This window comes from Lithobates pipiens, unplaced genomic scaffold, assembly GCF_037356315.1.
Source record: "Lithobates pipiens isolate NorthernLeopardFrog02 unplaced genomic scaffold, aLitPip1_a1.2 Scaffold_19, whole genome shotgun sequence".
Lineage (NCBI taxonomy): Eukaryota > Metazoa > Chordata > Amphibia > Anura > Ranidae > Lithobates > Lithobates pipiens.
The window spans coordinates 507,786,459-507,805,667 of record NW_027507764.1 but is presented as its reverse complement, the minus strand read 5'-3'; the positions used below and the strand labels follow the sequence as shown (position 1 = coordinate 507,805,667).

Sequence of the window (19,209 nt, the reverse complement as noted above, 5' to 3'; positions counted from 1 at the left end):
CACGCCACCAGCCCGCCAAGCTGGCGTACAGAAGTGAACGCATACGTAAACAGTGTTCAAACCACACATGTGAGATATCGCCGTGTATGGTAGAGCAAAAGCAATAATTCTAGCCATAGACCTCCACGAGCGGGCACAATTTTGAAGCATGACATGTTGGGTATCAATTTACTCAGCGTAACATTATCTTTCACAATATAAAAAAAATTGGGCTAACTTTACTGTTGTCTTATTTTTTAAAAGTCGATTTTTTTTTTTTTTAAAGTGCGCTTGTAAGACCGCTGCGCAAATACGATGTGACAGAAAGTATTGCAATGACCACCATTTTATTCTCTAGAATGTTAGAAACAAATTTATAATGTTTGGGGTTCTAAGTAATTTTCTAGCAAAAAAAATTTTTAACGTGTAAACCCTGCATCTAAAAAACAGACCCGGTCTTAAAGTGGTTAATACAAAGTCCTGCCTCCTATGATAGACAGAACAGTCATCCAATGGCAGCCCAGGAGACGGGACTTCCTATTACAGATTCTGTCGAGCAAACAGGAGATTCTTCTGTATGTAATCTGAAGGCACTCATCCCGCCCCTCCCTGTCCCCTTCAAGGCAGCGCTGATAAATATGGTACATATCTGGGGGCCACAAAAGAGATATATATTATATATATATATATATATATATATATATATATATATATATATATATATATATATATATATACATACACACACAAATTACCAGGGGGGTTGGATTAAACTGGAACGCAGGCCGCAATTGGCCTGCGGGACAGCAAATCTTTGTTTTCATCAGAGATCTCCAGTCAATTCACTGAGAATGACAGCTAATAGCATGTTATCTTCAAACAATGCAAATGTGCCAGAACTAATACTTTTTAATGTATGTGATGTTTAGAAAATTAAACTAAGGGGATATCAGATGGAATACAAATTAGGAAATGACTTGTTGTCAGTAGCCTTGGAACAAACCTCACCCATAACGACAGCAGGAGATGCAAGTCCAAGGCTATAAAAGTCACTTATGCAAGCAACAGCAAAACTGATTTGTTGCTGGTGCCAGATAACATTATAATCATTGGGTCATTCCTTTAGCTAAACTCTTAGAAATGAGTACAGAAGTCTCACTTCCTACCCACCACCAGGGAGGGAAAGTAAACAATGGGAGACAGGTTGAGGTACAGCACTTTTAGAGCACGAATACGGGCATTCGAGGTCCACCTGCGAGAGGTTTCATGCCGCCTATAGTACTTTTCTTTTTTTTTTTCCCCTTCTCTGTGGCTAGGCTTATCTCCATTTTCCTTGAATGGCACATTGTGACAATATTTGTACATAAAAAGAAAAAAATTGGGTATATGTGCATTGACTGAAATAAGACTGAAGAACTGTAATGATTTTTTACTGTTTATTTTGCTTATTTTTATAGATGTAATTGGTCTTTCAGGCAACATTTGTTTGTACCACATCCATAGAGGATGTTTATTTTCCCAGTGTTACTGTTGTGGTGTTAATTTGAAGAAGAAGCACGTGGATGATTTATTCAGTTGGATATTTCACAGATTCTTTATGGACATCTGTTGTGTCTTGTAGAGTTTTATTCATTTATTTAGGATTTGTAGCCTCTTTATATATTAAAGCGGAGGTCCACCCTAAAGTGGAGCTTCCTCTCATTGGAACCCTCCCCCCCCCGGAGCCACAATTGGCACCTTTCAGGGGGGAGGGGGGTGCAGATACCTGTACAGTACAGGTATCTGCACCCACTTCCGGCATAGATATCTGCAGAAGGTACGCCCCTTTCCGCAGAATCTACGCCCCTTTCCGAAGGTCCCCCGCTGTCTGCTGGGAAACACACGGATCCCAGAGACAGCGGGGACCATCCTTATTGCGCAGCGCGACTCACGCAAGTGCAGTAGGCAACCGGGAAATGAAGCCGCAAGGCTCCACTTCCTGATTCCCGTACCCAAGATGGCGGCGGACGCACCAGAGAGACGATCGAGAGATCGGCTTCGGGTGCCGGCATCGCGGGCGCGCTGGGCGGGTAAGTCAGCAGCTGCAGTATTTGTAGCTGCTGGCTTCTAAAAAAAAGGCGGACTCCCGCTTTAAAGATAAATGCGTCCAATAAATCTTTAGCTAACACAGAAGACAGTTTGTATAGAAAACTCAACAAATATCTAGTAACAGAAGCAAAATGCTTTATTTTTCTTAGTTGTTCACAAGCAGGTGTGAGGAAGATGAACTGTACTTTACCGATTAAAACAATTGACCATGGCGCTTCCTGAAAGGCTGCCGGTGATGCTGGCACCGGCCAATGCCATGGTACTGGCGGTTTCGCTCAGGTTGTCCCGGATTGCACCAATCCTATCCATGTGACTTCCGCTGGCGCTCAAGCTGCCAGTCATTCCTCCTACGCTTCCTTCCCCAATACTGGGATTGTGACGAGCCTCGGCTACAGATGTGGCATCTAAACAAAAAACAGATAGTGTGTTACAGCAAAGCATAGGACATTTTAATGCTGCAGACTGACCCTGCCATCCCCATCTGCAATGTCCACATAGAACAGAAACTGCCATCAATCATGTAGATGGGTGGCACAGCTTACATGATGTTGCATCATGGGTGTTATTTTCTAGCTCAACAAAGACATACTGTTAAAGCGTGACCACACAAAGGCCTAACTTTTATTTAAAGTGCATTTCCACCTTTGCATTCAATCCCCCAATAAATGTTTGTGTGCTCCTATTCATGCAGCATACTGAAAAATTATTTAAGAAAATATTTCTTGCCTTTCTAGTTGTTCCTTTGGAGTAGGTTTATACATACGACTTCAAACTATTCTGAACAACTTCAAGGTGTAATTATTAGAGGGATAAACTGAGAGAAAGTGCATTACAACGCACCACCAAAGCTAGTTTGCAACTGATAGAGATCTGCCAGCACAGTACAGAAATGATTATGGTATACATAACTCCCAAGCCCCCAACCCAACATTACATAGCAGGGGAAAGATGGGCAAAACTTTTAGGCCCCTTTCACATGGGGGTGAAATGCACTTGCTCAGCAGGGGATCGGTCCGCTGATCCTCCTGCTGAACAGAGATGACAGGTCCTTGTCTGCTCAGCTTAAGCAGAGTGGACACAGACAATGCCAACTCTGCTCTGTGGGCAGGTTGGTGTACACTTGCTTAATAGTATGCATTTTGGTATTGTACTGTAGTTGGGTGGATGAAATAGTAACTTTTTGTGTGCAGTACCACTTTCAACCACAAGGTGGGGGAAGAGAGTTATTGCACTGAGTGCAGTGCCCAGGGAGTTAGCGGGGAAATGATCACCGCACACATTTTTCAGAGATGGAATGAAGGAAATACCGCCTGGCTTACACCAACAGGATGGAGAAACTGACCACAAGACACTTTGTGGAGTTTCCCTACCAGCAAAGTAAACAGCCTGAGTGGAAAGAACACAGCTCAGGTTGATGAACAGTTCTTTTTTCAAATGTTAGATATTGACATTTTTGTTTGTTTCTTTTTTTGTATGTACAAAATGTACAAATGCTTTTTTGCTTAGTAAAAAAAAAAAAAAACGATGTATTACGTCTGCTCAGCAGTCCTATGGCTTGGGATGTGCCTGCCAGGAAATATTCAAGTTGTGCAATCCGGACAATTTATAATGAAGGGGTATCTTTATCAATAAGCTATCTGGCTGCCTCCATAGTTAGTATAGGGTGTGCACTGTGAGGATATGAACCTTACATTACAGGATACAAACTATGCCCTTTACAGGTTCATTCATACCTATAGGACAATATTTTCGGGAAAGCTTGCCTTCACATGCCTTTGTTTATATTTTTCTCCACCTTTACAGGCAGATGAAGCTGATCAGTGACAGTTACACGGCTTGGGATAAACTTTTATACTGACAGGGGTACTTTGAGTATTGTACCTTTATTCACACAGCTTAAAGGAGAAAAATGGCCACAACAGAAGTGCACGTAGTTATGAATTCCTGTGACTGAGATTCAGCCAACAGCAGCATTAAGCCCACTGTCAGCTGACATCACAGATCATGCTCTGCAGGGATCCCCTAACAACAATGTTGGGATTAACCCTTATTGCCTGACCAGCAGCAGTGCACTGCTGAGTGCCTAAGCCAACCACTCCTATCCCCTCCACAGCCCAGCGCTCCAGTGAGCACTGGAGGGGCAGAGCACAAATCTGGCCAGTGTTACTGCTCTCTGCTCAGAGTGGACCTGAAAACTGAGCGATCGGTAGTCTTGGATCATTAGTTCTTGGTTTAGAGCCAGAAGGGGGACAGCTATAGCTTGGACCAATGCTTCAGCCATCTAGGCGACTATGTGTTTTTCTTTTTTATATCCAGCACTCCTCTTTTAAAAATATATTTTTTAAAAACTGTTTTTAACTGCTTCAAAAGTACTAAACGGAGTGAGCCTTTAATTTGTTTGCCATTTACTACATGTCCACCTCTTACCCTGTCCTTGGAGGGGCAGAACCACCAATGTGGTCACCCCATTACAGGAAGTAGAAAATTAACAGATCTACTGTACTGCATAGAGATGAAAAGACTTTACATTTAACCAGTGGCCCTCTGACACAGATTTTAAAAGCGTGCTAATCTACTATTTTAACCCCATCCTACACTGACAGCTGCCATATAGAAATCATATGCTGCACTTACCCAATTATCAAATCTCTCAATCTTCCGTATGGATATGGGGATTTTAAACTTTATGGCAGCAGTTAACTATGGTATGGAAAGTAACTCTTTTCTTTTGCATTGGTTTGCATTCACATGTATACGTAACAGCAGGAAGTTCTACTGCAATAAAGTCATATTACACAGATCCCTAGAAGTTAAAGTGGCAGCATTTTTCATCTGGGTGGGGGGACTCCGCCTTATTAAAGCTCGCGTGGCAGGCAGGATTCTAATCTTTCCTTATAAGGGAGGCGATAGACAGGAGGATACTGCAAGCAGCCAAGCAATTCCCAGCAGTACATGTAAATTGTCATACACTGGAACCACCAGCAGGGGATGCCAGATTTCCTTATTAATGTTTGACAATACATCATACAATACATCATTGTGGGTCCTACAAGCTAGAAGGCTGTGTGATAGAATGCAACATGTTTAAAGTTTAACTCTAAGATTTCTTTTTTGAAACGGCACAATTTAAATAAAATTTCCTCAAATCATTAGTATCCTATGTCTGGGTTACTGATGCTCACTATACAAATAATCCATGGAAGGATATTACACATGCTGAACTACTTATGGAGCTGTGACTGACAATTACGTCTATTCTACAGCCAACTCTCCTCTCATCGATTCAAAAGCATTGTATTCTTTACAGAAAATAGAAGGCTTTCCATGAATGTATAAGAGAAGAGGAGCAGATTATGCTGGCCTAACCCAAATCCATCCACCCCGAGACATGGCATTCTACCCACACAGCAGAACTACACAACAACAACTCCCAAGATATTTAAACATCACAGGGAGGGGGAAAAAAAGGAAGAGGTAGAGGAAGACCTGTTCTATACTTGGTAAAATGGCTGAAACGACTTTATTACCACTTTACCAACAGGTAATATATTACCCTGTAGGTAGAATGAAAATCTCCTAAACCTGCACAGTTTAGGAAATATTCTATGGAGCAACAGCCAGTGACGTCACCCGCGCATGTTCTCTGCATGCCGTTCCTTCAGAGCCCTGTGCCACAAACAGTGATGTCACCGGTGCATGCGCGGGAGTGACGTAATCACAGCTCTGCCTGTCAGACAGCCAGAGTGTGTGAACCCGGAATACTGGGTGAAGATGGAAGCCCTGTTAGCGGTCCGAGCATGCCGCTGGAAGACTTTGTTTTAAGGTAAGTCTCTCATAAAGTCACTTTATGACATTGCCTTGCAGGGTGACATTTTATTTTTTTGTTTACAAAGTTAACTACCACTTTAAAAAGAAATCCCTCTGCCCATAGGACCAAACATCCACCATGTAATGTTATGGCCAGCTCTCATTATTAAAATGTCATGGTCTGTTTTGGATTGAGCAATAAGTGAGTCGCAAACTGTAAAATTTAAAATTACATTTAAAAGACAGAAGAAAAAAAAAATCAGAGCTTTAAAAACAGAAAATGCCACCTTCACAGGTCTCACCTGCAGCAGTGTTCACTCCACCGACATTGATGTCATTTTCATCATCAAATTCAATACGGACACCTTTGCCATTACCGGCTGACACGCCACACCCTCCACTCCGGCACAGTGATATGGGAACTACACCGTAAACATAGGCTAGCATAATGGGAACACCGATACCTTCAGGATAAAGTAACGGAAAACATTAGCAGACATTCTTCTTTACTTTGAATTGAACATTGCAGCTTTCATGTTCTCTTGAGCTTACAATCTAAAGTCCCTAAAGTTGGCCATACATATTACAGACCGAGTATACAAGGCCTTTTAGACCTACTAACAGCTATTGTATGTAGGAGCAAGTGCCAGCCTGACTTTATACAGCCTAAATGGATTATTTTAGGTTACTACACAGCTTTGCTAAATCTAAAAGGATGCTGTACGGGTCATAAAATCAGATTTTAATATTTATAACTAAATAAAAACGTTACATCAACAACCACATCAGACAGAAGTAAAAGTAGTGAATGTCCAGGGAGGACTTCTCTCAGGGTGTAATTGCCATCTGCGTCCCCATCACAGAGATGATCCGATTACCTGCGGGGTCACCAGAAGAGGAACTGAATTGAAACTCCCCCCACAGGTGACTATAAAAACATGACAGAGGTCAGAGTTTCCCCATTCTAAAAAAATTTGGCTATAAATTGACAGTGTGGGGGCGAAAAACACTTTTCCAAGGCTTGTGGTTTTCAAGTTTACCCACCTACAGTTACAGCAGCAACAACTGGAGAAACAATGACGGACACGGTGACGCCACCGGCTATTGCCAGGTTCCTCTTGTGCTTTGAAATATCTTTACCTTCATATCGGTTATGAATCTGGGGAGAAAATACAAGATACCAGTATTAGATGAATGCAACACAGACTTCATGTGTCATTATATGAGCTGTTGCATAAGTTACATCCTACTCATATGTCTCATTAGTACTGTCTGAAAAAAACATTCTGATTATTTCAAAACTGTCAGTCAACCATCAAAATAGAATCCAACAGCCACCACCTCCTCTTATCCAGCTAAGAACATTCTCTGTAGGGCACAGCTTCACATTCTGGTTTGGAAAGAGGAAGGGTGATGTTCTGCTTTAGTAGTCTGACGGCATTTACTAAGAGTGTAAGTGAACGAGCTCAACACTTTACCTGCCCATAGATGGTTCGAGACTTGGCAAGTGCAGCAAGGACCAGACAAGATTTGAACCATGTATGGGCAGGCTGACTGTACCCAAGTTAATCGATCAACTTGGGTACAACCAGCCTTTTTACATGCAATTGTTGCTAGCAGCTATCGTAGCTGCTAGCAGTAATCACTGTGTTCCCACCAGAACACAACGGCTCCACGAGGGGGGGCAGGAAGGAAAATTGCTCTGTCTACAAGAGAGTGTTGACAGGTAATCCCTCCCGCCCAGCCATTGTGTTCTCCTGGCAGAGGGAGCCGACCCTGCTGGGAGAACACATTGATTATTGCTAGGGGCTATAACAGCCGCTAGCAATAATCGCATGTAAAATTTGGCAAGCTGGTTGTACCCAAGTTGATCAACCTGGGTACATTCAGCCTGACCATACATGGTTCAAACCTCAGATGGCTCCTGCTGAACACTAAAAGCAGCTGGTGGGTTAACTGCCATTCTGATGGCTACTACTAGACTTGGAAATGATGGATTCCTGAAGACATCCCATTGTGCAATGAACATGGAAGGAATAACCGACTGCCAGAATAAACATTCCAGGCCAGTAACTATTACTGTTCAATGAGAAGGTTCAATGAGAAGGCTAAGGCTAGCCATACATGGCTAGAATCATTAGCTTACCCCACCCACACTCAAACGCATGGGTGAAGGAATCTGCACTGCCGGCTATTGAAATCAGACAGCCAAGGCACCCACAACCTCCAAAATACCTTAACAGTAACTGCATGGGATAGGATATAGTTACTGTTTGACAATTTTCCACCCAGTTCAGTTGATTTTTAAATAACTTGTCAAGTTGGGTGGTGCCAACATAGCCATCAACAGCTCACATTTTGGAAAATTCAGCAGGAGTTGGGCAAAATTTAGCTGAATTGTAGCCCTTTACTGAATGACTAAATACACTACATCATTCTAAAGAGAATCTGCTCAGATCTGCTTGTAGACACATGCAGTCCGTATTCTCCACTGCAGGTGGCGTTCACCCACAGCGGCAATGCAAATGGGAGAAGCAGTTGAGAGAAACTGGGTTTCTCTATGATTTCCTCGTTCACTCTGCGCAGTGATCCGATTGCATGCTAATGCCCCATGTGACTCTGGTGGCCATCTTGGGTCAATCAGAGCCTAATTAAGACTGACACCTGAATTTGGTATGCTCTATGCAAGTGGCTAGTGTAGGGACAGGTTCCCCATCTGTCAGGCACAGTGCTGAGCAATAGGAAAAGGTTCCGGTGGAGTAGGGGGAGAGCAGGGACTAAGTCTACCTTTTCAGGAAGCTTCCCCTTTGGGTTGGACCGGCCAGGCTGCATGCTGCTCCTCATGGCAGATGCTGTCGGCATCCTGTAGTCTTCAGACTGTTGACTCTCCGCTGCCCAGTTGTAAGTGGCTCCAGATGGGTGAGCTCCCCCACCAGGCTTGTTTGTACAGGTTGAACTATTATTATAATACCATGTTCTTTGCAAATCAGGACTCTGTGCTTACTGCCTGCCCCATCATGCTGCATCTACCCAACATGCTGACTATACACTTTATCGAATCTCCTAAACTCATCAACAACTTGCTACTTTTTTAACAGAAAAGGATTTGTAAAACCGTTTAGACAAACGGCACCAATGGTATGGCTTTTATAAAACTTTTATAGCTGCACATAAAGAGGTTAGAATGTGTGACAGTTCATAAGGCAAGGACACGCCTTGTTTCTTACTCAACAGGTACTAAGCGATGTACAATGAGGAAACAACTGAAAATAAAGATTTCCCAACACCAGGGTGGATTTCATTACAAACACCCACTGATTGGGCCTTTAGCATCAGAATTAAAGCCCTTCTCACCCTGCGTCTGCATTTTTAAAGGGCTCTTATATTCCCAAATTAAACACATCAGGCCACATAGTGCCTGATGAATTCTTAATTATATTTCAACTTCTACAACTACACATACATTGTCATTGCTGCTTAAAGCAAAAAACAGAGCACAGAAACTCAGAATAAAAAGCAGAGACTATCTGACTAAGTTTGGGGGATCCCAGTCAATATCAGCTCCCATGCACTGCTGTAAATCAGGATGCAATGACCGGTTCTCTTTTACATTCTGCCTCCTGTCCACCCTGCAATGTACCTACAAATTCTTTTAAAACCTCTAGTGACCAAATAGAGGCCCTTGTTCAGGCATACTATAGCATATACCTGTGTGAGGGCTTGTGCTTGCCCACAAGTATATACCTATTCATGTCAATTTGGATGCAGCGCTGCATGGGCCCAGCCACTGCTTCCAATTTGACCATTATGGGAGTGCAGGTGTGCGGCCCTGGACGCAGACAGTGTGCGTTTGGGGCCATGCACCCATGGCTGTCAAATTGGGAGCATCCCAACTGACACAAATGGGACTGCCTGCACAGGGATGTACAAAGAACTGTGCATCCTATGCAGTCAAACACAGCCTTTGCCTGTGTGAATGAGCAGGTGAGAAAGGTACACAGCTACAAATACATTCAACTACACTACAAGACATTATATAAACAGCATAATATTCTTAATAGCATTTGAAAGCACTTTGTGCAGTGTGTGATGAAACTCTGTGGTATTTTCAGAAATTTGTGAACTTCCTGCTGATAAGCACATTATTATGTTAATGGTCTTTGCACATCTTATCAGTTAACGCTCCGGAATGTTGCGTGGAATATGACCTATAGGAAATACTGAATCACATTATACTTGTACTGGAAGACATTCATGTCATTCATATGGGGTGTACTACAGTGTATGCCCATGCGAGGGACGCGTTTACCCACATGTGGATGCATGGGTGTGCCATGCATCCCCACTGATGTCAATTGTAACGCAGCAGCCACACGGGCACAGCCACTGCTCCCAAACTGACGGTGTGCATTCAGGGTTGTGCACACACATGGATATCAAATTGGGAGCTGCGGCGGTGTCCCAATTGACATCAATGGGACTGCCTGAACACCTGCGCGGGTAAGTAAGCACAGCCCTCACACAGGCACACACTGTAGTATGCCCCCTTTGAACGAGACCTTAAGGGCGCACCTATCTGTACATATGGATAGGAGAGTAAAGGCACCTATAAAGGTTAGAGGACCAGCTGCTGAACAAGAGCTGGGATGTTGAAGGATCGGGCAATAATCAGTTTCTATACATTACATCCCCTTGTTGGAGCTCTGGAACGCTCTGGTAGTTCATTAAGCTTCCTGTCATTCAGTAGCTGCCTGCTTGTATCAGAGGTACAGGCAGACAGCTACAAAGACAGTCTGCAGGAGCCTGAAACTTCACCTACAAGCTGCTGATCGAGAGCACAATGCTTTACAGGCTCCCAAAATAAATGCACTTTTTTTACCTGCAAAAAGCGTGCGCTTTTTTTTTTTAATTAAAGGTCAACTTATCCATTAAGAATGGTTTGTTCATATTCGGAGTTAGACCCACCTTGGAAAATGGCAGCGGTCATTTGAATTCTGATTGGCTGGAACAGATTGCTACACTTTGCTTTGGCGAGTGATTCTATATGAGCAACTTGCACAATATACAGTTGTACAACCAGGATAATCGTATTTACCTTCCGTCCCACGTACACCGGTATCCCGATGATCATTGCAGGAATGGCGATCCCAGCTATTAAGGCAATGCCTACGGGGGCCCCAACAAGAGTTCCAAGCTGCCAAAGAATCTTCTTCTTCCTACTCCATGGCTTCTTCCCCCAAAAGGTACATCCTGAAGGGCTGAGGAACACAACAATGACAAGTGTGATTACAGCAGCCAGATGTAGGGGACTGAAAAAGAATTACTAGATACTTGTAATCATAATATCTTAGCATGAAAACTATTTTCACTTTAAATACATCAACAACTCTGGAATGATACGTAAAAGCTTTCATGCTACTGCTAGTACTTTTACACAAAGGTACCATGTTTAACCACTTGAGCTCCAGAACGTTTTACCCCCTTCATGACCAGGCTATTTTTTGCCATTTGACAATACTTTAACTGGTATTTACACAGTCATGCAACACTGTACCCAAACTAAATTTATATATTTTTTTTTCACAAAAATAGAGCTTTCTTTTGGTAGTATTTGATCACCGTTCAAAAATTCTGAAGAAAAAAATGTTTTTTTTTTTTTTTACTTTCTGCTATAAAACATATCCAATAATAAAAAATAAAAAAAATCTAATTTCTTCATAGACTTCGGCCAAATGTATTCTGCTACTTGTCTTTGGTAACAATAAAATAAAAAAAACGCAAAAAGTGTATATTGATTGGTTTGCGTTAAAGTTTTATAGCGTCTACAAACTACGGTATATATACTGGAATGTGACAGTGGGCATTCTGACACTGACATCACCAGTGACACTAATAGTGATAAAAATATACACTGTCACTGTGCTATTGACACTGACTGGGAAAGGGGTTAACATCTTGGGCAATCAAGGTGTTAAATGTGTGCTGATTTTTACTAAAGATCTGTTTCTTATCCCTGCTTTGCTCAGGGCTGTGACTGGACACAGCCAATCAGCAAGTCCTGGCCATGAATCATTGGCCCGGACCTGCTGACAGACTCCCATGGTGTACAATCACAGCGGCTGTCAGCGGTAAAGCGAAAACAGGCAGCAGTACACCACCTTGCCAGTGCAGGCCACCCATCCACAGTACATTGCAAGCAGGCGCTCTGTAAGTGGGTAATGTAGGTCCTTAAAGCTTAACCATGTGAAATATGTAGACAGCCAATGTAGATATCCTAAAATTACTAGTTGCCCGGCTCTCTATATGCGTGTTTCTCAACCAGGAAGCAGTTTGGGTTCCCCTATGACGCCATGAGTACAGGACTCAGTTTGCCATGGATCAGCTTCATGAGTTGCCATGGTGCAGGAGGCCAGTCACCAGCACCATAACCACCAATGACATGTGCTAGGACAGTCATCTCTGCGGTGTCGGTGGACGACCTGCCCGCACCATGACTACTCATGATGCTGATCCAGGACTGGCGGCATGCAGGGACCTCTGACATGATAGGCGTACTCTGATGTGAAGGTTCTCAAAAGGGAAAGGGTGCCATGACTGAAAGATGTTGAAAACACTAATCTATCTATATCTTAAATACTTTCTTTGTTTTACTGGTCTCAAGCAAGCATGCAGCCAGTAAAGTCAATCTCCTGATCTGCATACCCGTTTGTTGTCAGAGTACTAAAGCTACTGAATCAACATGGCAGCCAAACAACTAGCATTGTTAGGAGAGGTCAGCAATGGCTGCCCAATATTTCTCTTGGCAAAAATTCACTCTAATAAGTAGAAAACTGGATAATGGATTGTACACACAGGCCAGGCACAAGTGACTTCTGGCAGCTTTCAAACAGCAATCTGACCTTCAAAATCTCCTTAGTTCAGCTTAATACAGACGTGTTAATACTTCTACAAATATACCACAGTGAATACATGTAGTCCTCCAAAGTTCTTAGAGACTATAGAACTTTGTCTACATGTTTCATGCTAAACAATAGAAAACTGGTTGTTTTCCAAACGAGCGGTCCGAATTCTAAGCATTCCCCTCTAAAATATATTTTTTTAGATATTTAGAATTCTCAGGAGGTGGTCAGCAATGGCTGCTGACATCTTTTCTCAGCACAGCAAATCTAAATGTTGTTTTTTTATCTATGGCTTTAGGAAAGGGGAATAACAAACCACTTGGCCAAAGACAACATGGAGTACTTACGTGCTATTAAAAAAAAAAAAAAAAAGGAAACGTTTATTAGGGGCCGACTCTGCCCAAAATTAAGGGATAAGTTCACTTTTGGGAACAGGTTACATTTTCCACCTCTGAATGAATGGACTACAAGTACAGACAGTTCATTGATCCTTCCTGTCTGTACATCGTACAGGCAGACAATATACTTAAAGTCATTGCACCTGCTTTCTGGGTTACAAGCTGAAATGTAAAAAAATTATAAATGCACATTTTTTACCTGCAAAAAGATGTGCATTTATTATTTATTTTTTTAACAAAAATGAACTTATCCTTTAGGGCCAGGTCACACCATGTCCACATCCGAATCACACAGAAATTCAATTCAATCCGCAACCTACATTAGCAATCTGCAGTGGGTGTCAATAAAACTTTAACACCACCCCAAACGCAGGGCGTTTGCCCACACCAGACTGCGTGGTACATTTGTATTATGCGATCCGGTTACAGTGCATGCACTACTTTTTGGTGTGGTGCGATTTTAGCCCATTCAAAATGAATAGACTCAAATTGCACCACACCGAACTGCACGTGTGCGATTTAAATGCGGGCATGGCGTGAACCGGCCATAAATGTTGGAACTTCATTGCTGAAATATCACCCTAAAGAATTTCCGAATTCTTCCCCGATACTTCATCTCTTACATTTTAGGACTCCTTCATTTCAAAAGAACAGGCAGCAAATACAAAATTGCATTCTTGCGCTGTCTGAAGATGAAATCTTGGGTGGCTGGCTTTGAACTCGTGACAAAACACAGTGTCTGAAAATAGTCGCCGCATTTTACAATTTCTATTCTGAGCCTCCAAAGCCGTAATTGTCTTACAGGACACTGCAGAGGAAATGCTATAAACAAGAGCTGCCAAGTGTCAGCCCATAAAAGGTGGCTGCCATTACACAGAGAGGACAAGGACTTATTAAAAGGCAACAGCATTGTGATAAAGAAAAGGAAAAAAAAACATTTTTTTTTTTTCCTTTTACCCCAAAAAGCCTATAATCACTTTTATGCCTCAACGCTAAACGTAAAAGCTCTGCCACACAGCACAGTTCTGCCTAGGAGATTTTTCCTGCAGTTACAAGTCTTGTACCTCCCTTTTTTGCTGGCTAGCTTGCAAGTGTGCTGGGAAAAACTGAGCATGCTTACCAGCAGAACTGGTCTGCTCCCTGCAAAACACTTTCATGTGCAACATATTCTAAAAGCTTGTTCTAAATCTCCTAGATTGTGATCTCTAATGAGTAGAGGAGCCCTCTGATTCCTCCTCTATTGAAATTAATTTTAACTGTAGTCTGTCCTAACCTTGTAAAGCTCTGAGCAAACTGTTGGTACTATATAAATCCTGTATAATACCAATATTAATAATAAATTGGAGTGGTTGCCATTTTTGTTTAGCTTGTCCCTCCCCAGGCTATGACTGGAGAGTGAGAGAATAGGAAGCAGATAAATAAGCTTCTCTCTGCCACTCTGCTCTCTCCTCCTATCAGAATGTTCCTTATTAGCACGTCAGTACTACAACAAATATGATTAGCCCTTTCTGCTCCTTTATCGTTCCCCAGTTTGAGCTCTACTCCACAGGACTGCAAGAGACTGATGCCAATTCACATTCCGCTACACTCCTTGGGGAAAATAAATAAATGTAATGATATATTAATGAGCTTCATTGTTAGTCTTTTATATGGAGTTCAACATTATGTGGGGAAAAAATAAAATAATTGTATTTTTCATATTTACATGTCAGTTTGTATGTATGCATGTTAAAAGGGCATTTTACCAATCTTAAAAGGAGAAGTATAGCCAAAGCTTTTTTGGCCATACTTTTCCTATGGATCACAGGTGTGAAGTTTATTCTGCACTCCTGTGATCCATTTTTAACCGACAGCAGGCTGATGTCACAGAGCTGGTCCAGGCTCTGAAAAGACCCCAACCATATGGTCTTTATCCACGCGGGAAGCCTGGATCGGCACCTGGTTCAGCCTCTCAGTGATCCGGCGAGAGCATGAGCCAGCCCCTCCCACCCCCTCCTAAGCCCAGCAGTCCAGTGAGCGCTGGAGGGGAGGGGAGAGCAGAGAGCTGGTGACTAGGGTTGCCACATCACCCCTTTAATCCAGGACACATGAATTACACAGGTTCTGAGGGTGATTAAGGTGGTAATTAAACTCACTTGTTCCCTTTTCTGCATTAAATCACCCTCAGAACCTGTGTAATTCATGTGTCCTGGATTAAAGGAGTGATGTGGCAACCCTAGTCACCAGCTCTCTGCTCTCCCCTCCCCTCCAGCGCTCACTGGACTGCTGGGCTTAGGAGGGGGTGGGAGGGGCTGGCTCATGCTCTCGCCGGATCACTGAGAGGCTGAACCAGGTGCCGATCCAGGCTTCCCGCGTGGATAAAGACCATATGGTTGGGGTCTTTTCAGAGCCCCTCCCACCCCCTCCTAAGCCCAGCAGTCCAGTGAGCGCTGGAGGGGAGGGGAGAGCAGAGAGCTGGTGACTAGGGTTGCCACATCACCCCTTTAAACCAGGACACATGAATTACACAGGTTCTGAGGGTGATTTAATGCAGAAAAGGGAACAAGTGAGTTTAATTACCACCTTAATCAGCCACAGAACCTGTGTAATTAATGTGTGTCGTGGATTAAAGGGATGATGTGGCAACCCTACTGGTGACTGACAGTCATGGCTCTCTGCTCAGATCAGTGGGGAGAATGGAATAATCAGCTGTGTTTGGTTGCTCAGTTTTCACTGCAGAGCTGATGGGAGCCTCACCAAGGTGGAAAGTCATAATTCTCTTATAAGAGTTTTAGATATAGCTATCATTGCCTAATCTAACCAATAGCAACACGGTTGGGATTGCATATCTGTGAGCACACTTTGCTTGTCTAGAGGAAGTCTTGAAAGGCCAATCTAAAAAGCAAATTGATTATGTGAAATACTTTCATTTTGTTGCTCTTCCTGCAAAAATAAAAAAAATCAACTCGCCAACATTCTCTAAATACATAAACCTGTAAGACAATCTTTCCTCTATCAATAAAAGGGGTAATGTTTTTTTTCCTTCTTACCTGTATTCAAGTTCTACTGGTTTGGACAGTAGTGATTAAATATGCGATGGTTATTTATGACTTTTTACTTTTGGATTTTCTTTATACTTTGTTGTAATATATTTCTGTCATAAATGATGACATATAAATAATATTCCTATTGATTTTTATTTTTTGGTATTATTGTTTTGTTGTATGCATATATGTGTATGATTGTGTAGTTAGAGTATTAGTATATTATATTTGAATTATTAATGATTGTATGAATTTATAGAGATGGGACATTGATCAATCTATTATTAAATTATGGAGAAGGGGTGGCATTAGATAAGATGGTACTTCTTCCCACTCCTTTTCGGATCTGTAAACTACATTTTTTATATATTTTTTTTGTCTTCACTTGTAACTACTTTTGTGATTGTCTACTACTAAATGATGATTTTTTTTTTTTTTATGTGTTTTTTTTTTTTTTTATGTTTCGAAATAAAACTAAACCTGCTTTTTCTGAGATTAGGCAACAGTAATGGTAGTATTTGTTTATCTTTTGTAGAATAAATTCATCAGATATTGCACTGAGCAGCATTTTCAAGCGACCAAAAAGAAGGCTTGGTCCGCAGAACACATCAATCTGACACCAACAACATGACTCTGTTTTGTTAGGTTATAAAAAAAAAAAATGTATTTTCTTCTTTAAATATAAGGCTCCGTTCACACTAACTTGTGCGGCAATTGGCTGCAACTTGTCATGCGACTAGGTGTTCAAAGTTGCATGACATAGTCACAGGCCATCATTTTCAATGGCACCCGTTTCAATCTAGGAACCAATTGAAACAAACCAAGGCAAGTGACAGATGAGATCCGACAAAGCTCTCTCCTGCAGGTCGCCGCCATGAATACAGGAACAGAAAGTGGCCGCACATCGCAACAAGATTTCTCCAAACAGCAATCACTTCGTTCCAATATTGTCAGCATACAAACAGCACTGGTGTGAATGGAGCCATAACGTAAAGAGAAAGAAAGATGGATGTTTATTATATTGATATAGGTAAAGTTGGCACTAAGGACAGGAATGTTTAATACCAAACCTGTTGCCATCATCAATGAGGCTTTTGGCTTGTTTTTTTATTTTTTTTTACCATTCTTAAATCGCAAAGTATTCCATCTTACCCTTTTTTTGTTCCTAAGCAGACCATAAAAAAACGTGACGTGTGGATGCGGCATTATGGGATCCAGCTGTACTTACCTTAGATAATGCAGGTCTGAGATCTCTTTCATACAGAGCCAGCAGAACTCACAGCCGCACACTGCGCAGGTCATGTGGTTACAGCTCCCATCGTTCATTTTTATGATATAAGCAGCACATCTTGGGCACGGTTTAATGTCATCCGCTAGTTGAGAGAAAACAAAAAAAAAAGTCCATGTCACAACAAAAAGGTTCCTGCAGCATTTTGGAAACCGCAAGGTGCATCTGCACCATGCCAGTTCCCTGCACTCACAAACATGCTGTGTTTTTAGATGCATGGATATACCATTAAGAATGAAGGGCAGCCTCATGCGTTTTTAAAGAGCAATGCATTTTGGCAGCAGGTGGTTGCAAGTGCAGGTACAGGTACAGGTACAATTCCCTCAGAGTGCAAAATCTGGTGCAGCTCTGAAACCAATTAGCTTACAGTTTTTTTTTGTCAAAGCTCAATTGAACAAGCTGAAGTTAGAAGTCAATTGGCTACAATGTACAATTGCACCAGATTCAGAGTTATCCAGTTTTAGTAAATAAACCCCATTGTCTATTATATGGGCTTTTCTTTTTCTCCATTGGGTGTCCGGACAGATGACCACTCGGCTTTGCTTAGCAGTACCAGACTTATGTTTGAGACGGCTTGGACACCAAGCCGCTCATAGTGTCGGTGGTAAAACTTCGCTATTTTTAGTAGTGTTTTACTGTCAGATTTGCAGCGCATTTCAGCCTCTAGAGGGGCGCTATTGTCCCCCGCTACCGGCCGAGAAAGGGTTAAAACTGCCCACAATAGCAGACATTTTCTGGCATTTCAATGGGCAGCAGCGGTGGAGGAGCGGTAAACACACCGCTCCTTCACTGCTTCAAAGAAGCTGCTGGCAGGACTTTTCCTGACATCCTGCCAGCAAACCGCTCCAGTGTGAAAGTCCGAGGAAAACAATGGAGCAGCAGTTTAAGGGCGGATTGCAGGCACCATTTTTTTATTTATTTATTTTTTTTATTTATTTATATCAGGAAATGGGTCCACACAGACCAACAGAATACAAACTTTCCACATAATTTACAGATAGCGAGGCAGTATCTGAAGTACAACATCAATACCCTGCTGGCATTATCGCCAAGAAGAATAAACAGCAGTATGTGGATTTGGAGCTTCACATCATCCTGTGGTCTCATTTCCCAGTTTCTTTTTAACTAACTAGGTATCCCTATCGATACCACTTCCAGTGTATGGGGGGGGGGATAGGTGAAGCAATGGGGAAGGAAGAACAGAGGGGCGAAGAGAAGACAGGGGGGTAAATCGAGTATGGGGTATAAAGGGGGGAGGGAATGTAAGAAGGGGGGAAGCAAGGTGTGCTACCCAATCATGGAGTGCGCATATGACCATTCTGAATTACAGATGCGGGGCCCATCTCTATGGCCCCCAGGCTCAGCGCATCTTGGGTGTTCCATACAGTATCACCCGTCTGTGTCCACCCGTCTCAGGGCCTGGCCCTCAGCCAAGTATATGAACGCAGTCCAACCTTGCCAAGCTTTAGTGAAAGTCTCCTCTCTATTTTGCGCTGTGAGGATAAGATCCTCCATTTTTCCTAATGTCCTCCACTTTACGCAGCCAGAGGTCAATGGTCGGCGGGAGGGGCGATTTCGAATGGAGTGGTATGCAGGCCTTAGCTGCATCAAGTAGGTGGCGGATTCACCGATTTCTGGTATTTCCTGTCGGGTACGTCGGAGGCATGCAAGAGATAGATAAAGAGCTGGATTGTCTGTGAGAGGCAGGGCCGTGAATTGTTGAATTG

At 42.5% G+C, this 19,209-nt stretch overlaps 1 protein-coding gene across 5 annotated transcripts in view; it reads right to left on the bottom strand.

The window, feature by feature from the left end:
• RNF19A (ring finger protein 19A, RBR E3 ubiquitin protein ligase) overlaps nt 1–19,209 on the bottom strand; it is a 135,946-nt gene that overhangs the window by 11,313 nt on the left and 105,424 nt on the right. For all 5 annotated transcript variants that reach the window (XM_077493110.1, XM_077493108.1, XM_077493111.1 and 2 more), the window contains 5 exons: nt 17,423–17,567; nt 10,970–11,132; nt 6,919–7,033; nt 6,177–6,338; nt 2,258–2,471 (listed from right to left, as the gene is read on the bottom strand). In XM_077493110.1, the coding sequence (XP_077349236.1) occupies nt 2,258–2,471; nt 6,177–6,338; nt 6,919–7,033; nt 10,970–11,132; nt 17,423–17,567 (799 nt within the window). The remainder of the gene's footprint in view (nt 1–2,257; nt 2,472–6,176; nt 6,339–6,918; nt 7,034–10,969; nt 11,133–17,422; nt 17,568–19,209) is intronic.